At 41.8% G+C, this 11,373-nt stretch overlaps 1 protein-coding gene across 1 annotated transcript; it reads left to right on the forward strand.

The window, feature by feature from the left end:
• The first annotated feature begins 7,759 nt into the window (after positions 1-7,759).
• Positions 7,760-10,610, forward strand: LOC121714084. Its single transcript, XM_042099254.1, has 4 exons — positions 7,760-7,912; positions 8,118-8,221; positions 9,405-9,621; positions 9,913-10,610. Exons 1-4 carry the CDS (start codon positions 7,783-7,785, stop codon positions 10,164-10,166), a joined length of 705 nt encoding a protein of 234 aa, XP_041955188.1. The 5' UTR covers positions 7,760-7,782; the 3' UTR covers positions 10,167-10,610.
• Positions 10,611-11,373: the final 763 nt, after the last annotated feature.

An 11,373-nucleotide genomic window follows, 5' to 3' on the forward strand; every position in this document is an offset into this window, starting at 1 on the left:
TGTGTGTGTATGTGAGTGTGTGTGTGTGTGTGTATGTGTGTGTGCATGTATGCATGTGTGTGTGTGTGTGTATGCGTATGCGTGTGTGCATGCATGCATGTGTATGTGTGTGTGTGTGTGTGTGTGTGTGTGTGTTCGTAAATGTGAATCCCACAGTCCAACAGCATGGATCCTCTAATAGGAAACATGTTTACACTGAGCGTCCAAAGGCAGCAGGAGAGGGGGGGGGGGGGGGGGGGACTAAGGAGTGTGTGATCGAGTGTGTGTCTGTGTGAATGTGCGGAAAAGAGAGAGAGAGAGTATCTTGATCTAAGGAGTGTGTGATTGTGTGTCTGTGTGTGATTGTGTTTGCCTGATTGTGTGTGTGTGTGAGAGTGGTAAACAAATGTCTTATTGAGAGAAAGAGAGAGAGAGAGAGAATGAGAGAGATATAGTCCATGAGCCACAGGGGGTCGTCACTACCACTTGGGGGGGCAAATTCTCACTATATTTTTCTGAAAGCTACATATCTCTGGAGTATAAAATGGTATGATAGCAAGTTGGATCTTGTAGCTTTGTGGCTGTACAGGCCTTCAAAGTTGCCCTCTGATTTGAAAAAAAAAGGAAATTCCGCCTATTGGCTTTTTTTGTTAAAACACTCATAAGAGCCCAGAAATTATCCAAATCTTATTATTACTGATGCATATGTGGTGTTTGATGTTGGCATACATATTTTGATTCATTATATGATTTTGCTCTTCATTGTGGTTGATAAAATTCAAGATTTATGTGCAATAAAAAGCTAATTTGAGTTTTCAGAGCAACATGTTGACGGCAACACGGCCAATTAGGTCCACAGACAAACATAACATTCAAGTAAACAATAAAAAGTAAATAAGAAGGCACATACAATGAATAAATAAGAGCAGCAAAATTGGGTTGAAATTGTGCAATTGTACATAGACAGTCAATATAGTAGTGCAAAGTCAGGCCAATAAATGGCTGAGGTAGTTCTGTTTGACCTAAGTAAGCAAGTGGCATAGTGGTGCAAGTTATGTAAGAGCAGCAGAAGTGTGTTGTGTTTTCAGGACAACAACAACAGGTTGCAAAGTGTGCAAGTGCACAAGTGGAGTAGTGCAAGTGGAGTAGTGCAAGGCAGCCATTGTACTAATAGATAATACTATTGTAATGTTACTGTTTCTGCACTACAATGGTACTGTTACCACACTGCACATAGTTGTACATACTGTACATATCTGTCTATATGGTTCATACTAAATATCCATATATATTCTGTTAATACACTGCATATATCTATATTGTTCTTACTACTACTATAATGGTACTGCCACTACATTGCACATACCTGTACATGTTCATACATTGTTCAAATTACATAGCCATATTTATTCTGCTCTTATAAGGTAACTGCTAATACACTGCACATATTTATATTTAATTAATACTACTCTAAACCACCTTCTGCAAAACAACTGTATACTACTGTATACACTGCACTATATTTCTTGTCCTGTCTATGCACCAGCTGCCTTTACTGTGTATATCACATTGCACTTTTCTGCTTTTTTGCACTTCTGGTTCGACGCAAACTGCATTTCGTTGTCTCTGTACTTGTTCTCTGCAATGACAATAAAGTTAAATCTAATCTAATTTAATCTAAAAAATTATCTGCCTCTGTTTTGCCTCTTTACGGATCATGCTATGAATAGCAGCAATGTCTTCAAAAGTTGAGACAGTGTTATTGACCTTCTGGACCAGAGACATTCCATCAATGATCGTTGCTGTATTACTGTATATTCATCTGAGATTATCTGATAGTGATGCAAGTTTCTGCAAATGCTTTGCAAGTGCTGCTTTAGAGGTTTTCCTTGGAGTCCCCTCAGGTGTCGCCAATGACCATGGTTAAGGTCCAAGAGGGTGACAAAAAACTTCTCTCATGTCCAGTCTTTAACATGATGGTCATGCCATGTGCCTGTGTTTTCTTTTTTGACTCATGCTCGTAAATGTCTTTAAATTTTGCTTTGTCAATGTATCATGGAATTTGTGCTTAGATGTATCTGACTCCAGCCTCTATGTCTTGAACTTGCATCTTTGCCTGTAGTATGAGCCTGAATCAGATCATCCCTAACCTCTTGTGTTGCTTTGCCTGCTGTAGATATGCAAATGAACTCATGTTCCTCTGAAAATGGATTGATCCAATTTCAGTTTCTGTCTCATCAGATCTAACTGTGTAGAATTTTTAAAACTGTTGTAAATGTCTGTAGATCAAGTCTTGGAAAATAGTTATTATTTCTTTTCAATGGAAATGATTTTAATATCAGCTGAAAGACCATTTTAAGTATGATAATAATAATAATAATTGTACATAATTGTACATAATGATAACAATGTGTAAAGTATGAATATTTTCACCAACCAGTTCATCTACATCTCATTCCCTCATTCTTACTAGTGAAAAGTACAACTGAAATGTATAATGTAGATCATTTTAGCACCTGTGAAGCAATTACCATAATTTCCCAACTATTAGCTGCAGCTTATACATTGATTTTGCAAAATTTCTTCAGCTATGAGGTTAATACACGGGGGAAGTTAATATGGTATATGGTTTTGTTTCTTTTAACTTGTATAAAACACTGTCCTGCGGCTTATACACAATACAGCTAATACACAGGAAATTACTGTATGTATTTCATGTGCCCTGGACATTATGCAATTATAATATTTATGTTAAGCTGGGTACATGTGGTGATGTCAACAATTTTCATATGGTATTCCTTAAATGTAAAGGTAATATGTGATTGGTAATCATGATGTTTTGATCTCTTGGAATATCTCTTATGGGTAGTTTCAATAAAATACTAATTTACTAAATTTTGGGGGGGTGTACCGAATAGTACATTTACAAATAGTAAATAGCATAGCAATGCAGACCTATGTAATCATTTGTATTTCAAGTCTCTGCTGGGAGGTAGGAAGGTAGAAATACATTGATTAATGAGGTAGCGGGCGTTTCAATTAGTGCTGCAACACGTTGTGTCTCTGAAAACGTAGATTTGCTCATTATTACACATAAATCTTGAATTTTATCAACCAAAATGAAGGGCAAAATCACATAATGCTTCAAAATATGTATGCCAACATCAAACACCACATATGCATCAGTAATAATGAGGTTTGGATTATTGTCTGGGCTCTTATGAGTGGTTTAACAAAAAAAAGCCAATAGGCGGAATTTCCTTTTTTCAAATCAGAGGTCAACTTTGAAGGCCTGTACAGCCACAAAGCTACAAGATCCAACTTGCTATCATACCATTTTATTCTCCAGAGATATGTAGCTTTCAGAAAAATATAGTGAGAATTTGCCCCCCCAAGTGGTAGTGACACGCCCCTTTTTGGGCCTGTGGCTCATGGACTAATAGAGATTGTGTCTGTGTGTGTCTGTGTACATGTGTAAGCAAGATAAACGAGGAATATGCAAAATAAGTGTGTGTGTGTGTGTTTGTGTGTGTTCATGTGTGTGTGTGTGTGTGTGTGTGTGTGTGTGTGTGTGTGTGTGTGTGTGTGTATATATGCATGTGCATGCATGCGTGAATGTGTGTGAAGAGTATATAAAATGAGTGAGAGAGTGTGTATGTGTGTTAATGTGTGTGTGTGTGTGTGTGAGAGTGTGAGCATGTGTATGTATGTTAATGTGTGTGTGTGTGTGTGTGTGTGTATGTGTCTGTATGTATGTGTGTATGTGTGAGTGTGTGAATGCGTGTGTGTGTGTGTGCGTGCATGCGTGTGCTTGTGTGTATGTTCCCAGCATGTGTGTGTCTCCCTGTTAATGAGGTCCAGGGGGTATTACATACGGAAGTGTGGGACGGTGAGCAATCTGGGATCGGGAGTTTTCCAATGGCTACAGGAGGCGTTCTACACTACAGTTCTAGTGCTGTCTGACCACAGGAGGTGTTCTACGCTATGGTTCTACACTATAGTTCTAGTGCTGTCTGACCACAGAAGGTGTTCTATGCTACGGTTCTACGCTACAGTTCTACGCTGCAGAACAAAAGAACATGGGAGCACTAGTAGAGCATTCCACACAGACTCAAATGATTTAGTTCCTGACCAGCACCAGACATTTATAACTGGGGATTTAATTCCTGACCGGAACAAATTCTACGGACTAATTTTCTTGTGTGAAGACTTCAACAGTTAGGAAAGAATGTTCTGATGGATCTCTCAGCTTCTCTCCCTCTCTCTACCTCTATCACTTCCCCTCTCTCTCCCTCTCTCTCTCCCCTCTTTCTCTCTCCTCTCCTCCCCCTCCTCCTCTCTCTGTCTCTCCTCCCCTCCTCTCTGTCTCTCGACTCTTGCTCTCTCCCCTCTCTCCCTCTCTACTCCCCCATCCTCTCTATCTCTCCTCTCTATCTCTCCCTCCTCTCTCTCTCTCCTCCTCTCCTTTCCTCCCCTTCCTCCTCTCCTCTCTCCCTCCTCCTCTCCTCTCTCCCTCTCCTCTCCTCTCTCCTCTCCTCTCTCCCTCTCCTCTCTCCCTCCTCCTCTCCTCTCTCCCTCTCCTCTTTCCCTCCTCCTCTCCTCTCTCCCTCCTCCTCTTCTCTCCTCTCTCCCTCTCTCCTCTCCTCTCCTCTCCTCCTCTCCTCTCTCTCTCTCCTCTCCTCTCTCCTTCCTCCTCTCCTCTCTCCCTCCTCCTCTCCTCCTCTCCTCTCTCCCTCTCTCCTCCCTCTCTCCTCTCTCCCTCCTCCTCTCTCCCTCTCTCCTCCCTCTCTCCCTCTCTCTCCTCTCTCTCTCTCTCCTCTCCTCTCTCCCTCTCTCCTTCCTCCTCTCCTCTCTCCCTCTCTCCTCCCTCTCTCCTCTCTCCCTCCTCCTCTCTCTCCTCCCTCTCTCCTCTCTCCCTCTCTCCTCTCCCTCCTCCTCTCCTCTCTCCTCTCTCCCTCCTCCTCTCTCTCCTCTCTCCCTCCTCCTCTCTCTCCTCCCTCTCTCCTCTCTCCTCTCCCTCCTCCTCTCCTCTCTCCCTCTCTCCTCTCCCTCCTCCTCTCCTCTCTCCTCTCTCCCTCCTCCTCTCCTCTCTCCCTCTCTCCTCTCCTCTCTCCCTCCTCCTCTCCTCTCTCTCTCCTTCTCGTTCTCCTTCCGTCCCCCTCTCTTCCCGTCTCCATGTCCTCACGCTGCTAATAATACCCTAGTGCTGAGGAGGCATGCACACACACACACACACACACTCTCTCTCTCTCTCTCTCTCTCTCTCTCTCACACACACACACACACACAGATAATACCCTTCCATGCTTTGGGCTGTTTTGTCACTGACTGAGACACAAACACACACACACACACACACACACACACACACAGACTGATCCTCTGACACAATGGGGATCCCCTTTTCTCCATCAACAACAGGATGGGCCACCGTCTTAATACAGCACCTCTCTCTCGCCCTCTCTCTCCCTCTCTCTCTCACTCACACACACACACACACACACATACACATGTGAATACACAAGTGAATACATAATTATATAAACAATACACACACACACACACACACACACACACAGATGAGCAGAGGAAGGGGAGAGCCGTCTAGCAGTTCAAACAGTTGGGTGATTTACTGCAAGGGAAACTGGCCTTTACGGTGGAGGAGGTGTGTGTGTGTGTGAGGGGGTAGCTGCCATTTGGAATTCCCAAATGGTGCCCTCTGGAAGGAGAGAGAAAGAGAAAGCCATACATTGTAACTACAGTCTCAGATCCATACATTATAACTAAACTTCATACATTATAACTAAACTCCATACATTATAACTACAGTCTATACATTATCCATACATTATAACTAAACTTCATACATACAAGGACACTCATAAACATATTGTTACATTATAAGAGCAGTCAGCAGATGCAGGAGGAGGTGAGCAGGAAACTGCTGAGTAATCCGACATGTCCCTGAGTATTCCGATATCTCTTCTACATTTGCACTGAGTATTCCGACATGTCCCTGAGTATTCCGACATGTCCCCTATTTGCACTGAGTATTCCGACATGTCCCCTACATTTACACTGACAACATTTTAGAGTGGCCCAGCCAAAGTCCAGACCTGAATCAATCAGAAATGGAGCACAAGGCCAGGGTGATGGCAAAGCATTGTTCCTGCCTCAAAACCTGGATTGCTTCTAAAAAGGTGAGGTCTAAAGACACTGAGCAGTGTTTCTGAAAGTGTGGTCCGGGGACCACTGGTGGTCCGGAAGCTATCCCAAGTGGTCCGTAAGCAGACCTGGTAAAATATAATATAGATGAGTTGTTTGCAATATTGAACCAACTTGTATGTAAATCCAAACAGTTCTGCAACACTGCCTATGTAAGTTATGCCAGTTTAAATCATATCCTCTTACACAATAAGTAAGGTGCAAAGACAATAAGCAAGGTGGTTCAGTGAGTAGGCCTATTGTGCAATATAATTGTTGAAGTAGGTTTTTTACTTTTAGCTTTAGGTGGGTTTTTTATTGGTTAAGTGGTCCTTGGTCTGAAAACATTTGAGAAACACTGCTGTAGAGACATGGAGAGGCTCGGAACATGTCAGAACAGACATATTGGTCAAGAGAAAATTGACATTAAGTTGATATTTGCCAGGGGTATGAATCATTTTGGATAAAACTGTATACTACTACTACACCTAGAGACATTACTATGCATTGACAGGCTGCAGCAGTTTAGCCCGATATCATCAGATTCAAGTGGCTGTCAGGTCTTACAGGAATAAGACACTAAATCCTAATATATTGTTATTTGTCCTCTCTGTGAGTCGATGAGTTCACTTACCTAAAAGGTACAGCTGAGCCAAGATGGTCAGTGACTTTTGGGAAATTGTAATGCTGGTGGATACACAACTGGTTTACAGCAAATGAATGTGTGACTAGTGCATGTGGAGACCACACAGAAATACTGGTCCACTTGCCATACTGCAGGGAACAGCGGTGTAGAGCAGTGGTTCTCAAAGTGTGGGGTGGGTCCCACTAGTAGGGACATGACAGGTGGGGCACGAGAAACAGGAAGGAATTTGTTTTTTGTGTCTATTTGTAATATATTTAATAATGCCTTTCTTTTTTGACATAAATTCAAAACAAAACAGCCACGTACCCAAACTAAGTGTCATAAACAGACCAACATATGAATTAAAATAACATCTTGATCCAGCGGACCGAGATGGGAAATGTAACATGGAAGTAAAATGCGAAATCAGGTGGGGCTTGAACATTTGAGAACCACTGGTGCAGAGGAATCATCAAGGCTAGTGGATCCATGCTCATAGATTACTAGACTCTGGTTGAGTCTATGTTCATAGAGATATGCATTAGATCTGAGTTAATGTACAAGCTGCTTTGATGCAGTATGATTTAAACGTGCACGGTCCCCCTTTTGGGACGTGGGTGGGTGTAAAGCTTTCAAAGTGTGCTTAATATGTCCTGTGCTCCATATTACAGTAAATCTCTTTCTCCCTCTAGTGGCGACTAATTAACACTACATTGTGGACTTGAAAATAACTCCATATAAAAAAAAAAAAAAAAAAACATGCCAAGAGAAAGAAGGCTTAGTTTTTGTTGTCGAAAATCGAAAATGATTCTGTACTAATAATGAGATGTAACATGGTAGGCCTGGTTTTATATCCAACGCTGCCAACTACTGTAGGCTACAAACTGGTTTCACCAGACTCACTTCTCGTTTCAAATGAAAATAAGCCGAAATACTTTAGGGTGGGGCAGGCTTATCGCGACTGCGTCCAATTCATGGAATTCTTTTACTTTCACTTTCTGTCTGCACTCGACGCTGACTCCTGGACGACCAGAGTGCAGACAAACTGCTCTGTACATATTGAAAAAGAAAAAAAAAACATGAGAAAATGGCAGTTTTCGCTACGTAAGTATATATAGCGTCCTCCTGAACGTATACGCTGCAGAGCTGTTGATGACAGCTCTGTAGGCTCCGAGAATGGGCAGTTATGTAACGCAGGCCAGCCAGGGCACTTCAAGCAAACTTGGTGTGATGGCCTAAAATGAAGTATGATTAAGTATACGTACTATTTTGGCTGTGACTGTTGCTAATGATTTGTTTTTATTTGCAGTGATGGTTTCGTTGACGGTGAACCTGTGTGAAAGCGACCAACGAATCCCCTGTGAGGTCAACCTCGAGGAAGGAGTTCGGTACAGGAAGGTCAGCTGGTACAAGGTAAGCTGACGTGCGTTTTGAATTTAAAGTGTTGGTTGTATCGCAACTGTGTTGTTGACGACACCGAAATGTCCTTAAGCATGTGGGATTAGTTTTACAAAGGAGGTCGGATATCATTTCCCCATACGTGTTAGAAATACAAACTGGTAGATCTGATTTCAAGCTATTTGTAAACGGTAGGCCTACACACGAATGTGAAACAACGAATGTGAAACAACTGTGCTATCTGGACACAGAGATGTGTTAAAAACAAGTTGTTTTCAACACATTCGTTTTAAGAGTGTATGAGTGATCATAGAAATAATGAAATGAAAATGCAAATACCTTGTTGTTGAAATACATTGTAAAAATATATTTTATTAAAAAATAAATGTAAACTGCATGGTCATTTAAAGGAACCATATGTAAGATTGTGGCCAAAACTGGTACTGCAATCACTTTCAAATTACTGTATAGCAGTGTATCCCCTACCCCTGACTGACAGAGCTGGCAACCCGGATGCCAAAACACTACTGACTTCGTGATTAGTAGATAGGTGGGTGTGGCATCAGGCCAAAACACAACATAACAACATCAACATCAGTTGAGGGCTGCAACTTCACTTTTTAAATTACAATATCCTGGCCGGACTACTGTTGTCAGTTACAGTATATAAGTATTTGAAATGAACATGATTTCTTAATGTCTAGTGCCATATCAGGGCCATTCTCACTAATATAGTTATGCTAATCATGATTCTGATTCTGAAATATCATGTTAGACTAAAACCACAGCAGGTTGAAAATCAGTGGTATAACCATGTATTAAAGTAAGATGATTTTATATTTTGGAGCAATCTGCAGGCTTTCCTACTAGCCTAATTTACAACATGTGTTTTAATCCCTTAGAACAGCTATTTTTAAAAAGATATTCAGAAGAGGAATGCTTATCACAGTAAGATAAACTCAGCTGCATGTGAAACCTCTTGGCCAAGTTTACTGGCATGTCCTGGAATAACTAACATGGCAAAATGCTAGAGGTTGACAGGGGGGTGATTTAACATGAAGTTACATGTTACAGTAATTTATGTCAGCTACAGCTACTGTACATAAACTTCTGTTGACATACACTACTGTTGATGTAAACAAGAAGCTGTTTTAGCTGTGCGACATCCTGAAATGCTTTATTTGTAATGTGTTGTCAGGTGGAGGATGATTCTGAACAGCCTACTGGACTAGTCATAAAAAACCTGCAGAAGAATAAAACTGTCCCGTACAGGGATGTGAGTCCACCGTACACGATTGATGATGACTTGTCCCTGGTCATCCCAGAGACTCAAAAAGTTTGCACCACCTACATCTGCTGTGTATGGCCCCCTCTGGGCCACCGTATCCAGGAGTGGAAGCAGAACTACCCCACAGGTGAGTGTGACGTACCTGCAGAACCTCCCTAAAGGTGAGTGTGACGTACCTGCAGAATCTCCCCACGGGTGAGTGTGACATACCTCCGCCACCGCACAGGTGAGTGCGACGTACTGTACCTGCACCATGGTGGGCTCTCCTCAGGAGAAGCAGGCTCAGGTGGCATGTGATGTGTTTTAGGGGTCTCACTCACCTGTGTGAATATGATGTGTTTTAGGGGTCATACTCACCTGTGTGGATGTGATGTGTTTTAGAGGTCAGACTCACCTGTGTGGATGTGATGTGTTTCAGGCTGCCAGCGGCCCGTGGAGTGGCAGTCTCAGCAGGTGGCTGATGAGGAGGAGGCCCAAAGAGTGTTGGCTCGCGAAGGCTACGCTGCGAAGCTGTTTAACTCAGGCTCAATTGATAAACAGTTTCATTGGCTAGTCGGAGGCCTCACATGTGCGAGTGTCTTCATCATAGCTGTGGTAGGGGTGGTATATCAGAGGCACACCAGACGCCTGTCAAATAATCAGAACAGAAGCAAAGCAGAACCTTTACTGTAAATAGTAATGCGTAATGACTTTTTATCTTCATAATCAGGGCTGCAATGGAGGCTAAACATGTATATGTCTGAAAGTATTTGTGCACCTCTAGATATCGTAAACACATCTCCTAATAGAGATTACACATCAATTACAACTTTAACATTTTGTACAGTCTCCTATTGTTACCAGTGCAGCACGAGCCAGAATCACGCAGCATTATCCATATCTACAGTGTGTCACAGCGACCACTCTCGCAGCAGTGGACTATATTGAGCTAGCAGCTGTCTGAGCATGATTAGCGTTATGTGTTTGGATTCCTGTCATTGATCAATTTAATTGATTGTTGAAAGCTCCATACAGTACAACTGCTTTCGCCTCCATTACATGTTGAAATGCACTATAATGCCAAACGCACTACTGTATAATGTCAAATGTGAAAATAAAGGTCATCTTACTGTCTCAGTCTTTGCATATCAACTATTCATGTTATTGTTGGCCTTATACGTACATGAGGAAATATAAAAGTATAAATGTGTAAAACTGTTGATAAAAAGTATGTCTAAAATAAATGTGTAAAAGGAAGTTGCATATTCATATGACAGCAGAAATACCACACAACTATGTGACTATTGTGACTAAGTCATACATGAAAAATAATTATATTTGTGGGAAAATGTGAGAAATGTCATTGGATTGCATGACATTGGATTTTCAGCCTTCCAGGAACGACGTCCAGACAGGTATAGTGACATTGCACCACACTGGATTACCCGACTCTAAAATAGTATGCAACCATTTAGATACATTTCACTAGGTCTACTAGTTGTATACTGTTGAAACTGTATAGTATAGGCTTATTACTGTAGTGAACTGAGCCTAGCTGGTTATGAATGTGAGCTCCCATGGTGCTGTGCAGTGTATGTGTGTGTGTAATGTTGATGTTGGTTTTAGTGAGAGTAATTGTGTTTACCTTGTCATGTATGTGTTAGCTTGTATAGTCTTTCTTTATGTTGTACCTCATGTGTTTACTCCATGTATTGTATCCTATGTGTCTACCCTGTTTGTGTATCGTGCTTGTTTAATTGACCTCCCTTGTGTTGCCTGTGTAATGGGGTTTGAGTGTTTTGGTATGAGACCAATAAAAAACATTCTGAGACAACTTTGCAGTTTGTTACATTACAAACCAACCTTTTCAGTTGAATACCTCCTGGTCCTGCACGGAACA

This window comes from Alosa sapidissima, chromosome 7 (assembly GCF_018492685.1).
Source record: "Alosa sapidissima isolate fAloSap1 chromosome 7, fAloSap1.pri, whole genome shotgun sequence".
Lineage (NCBI taxonomy): Eukaryota > Metazoa > Chordata > Actinopteri > Clupeiformes > Clupeidae > Alosa > Alosa sapidissima.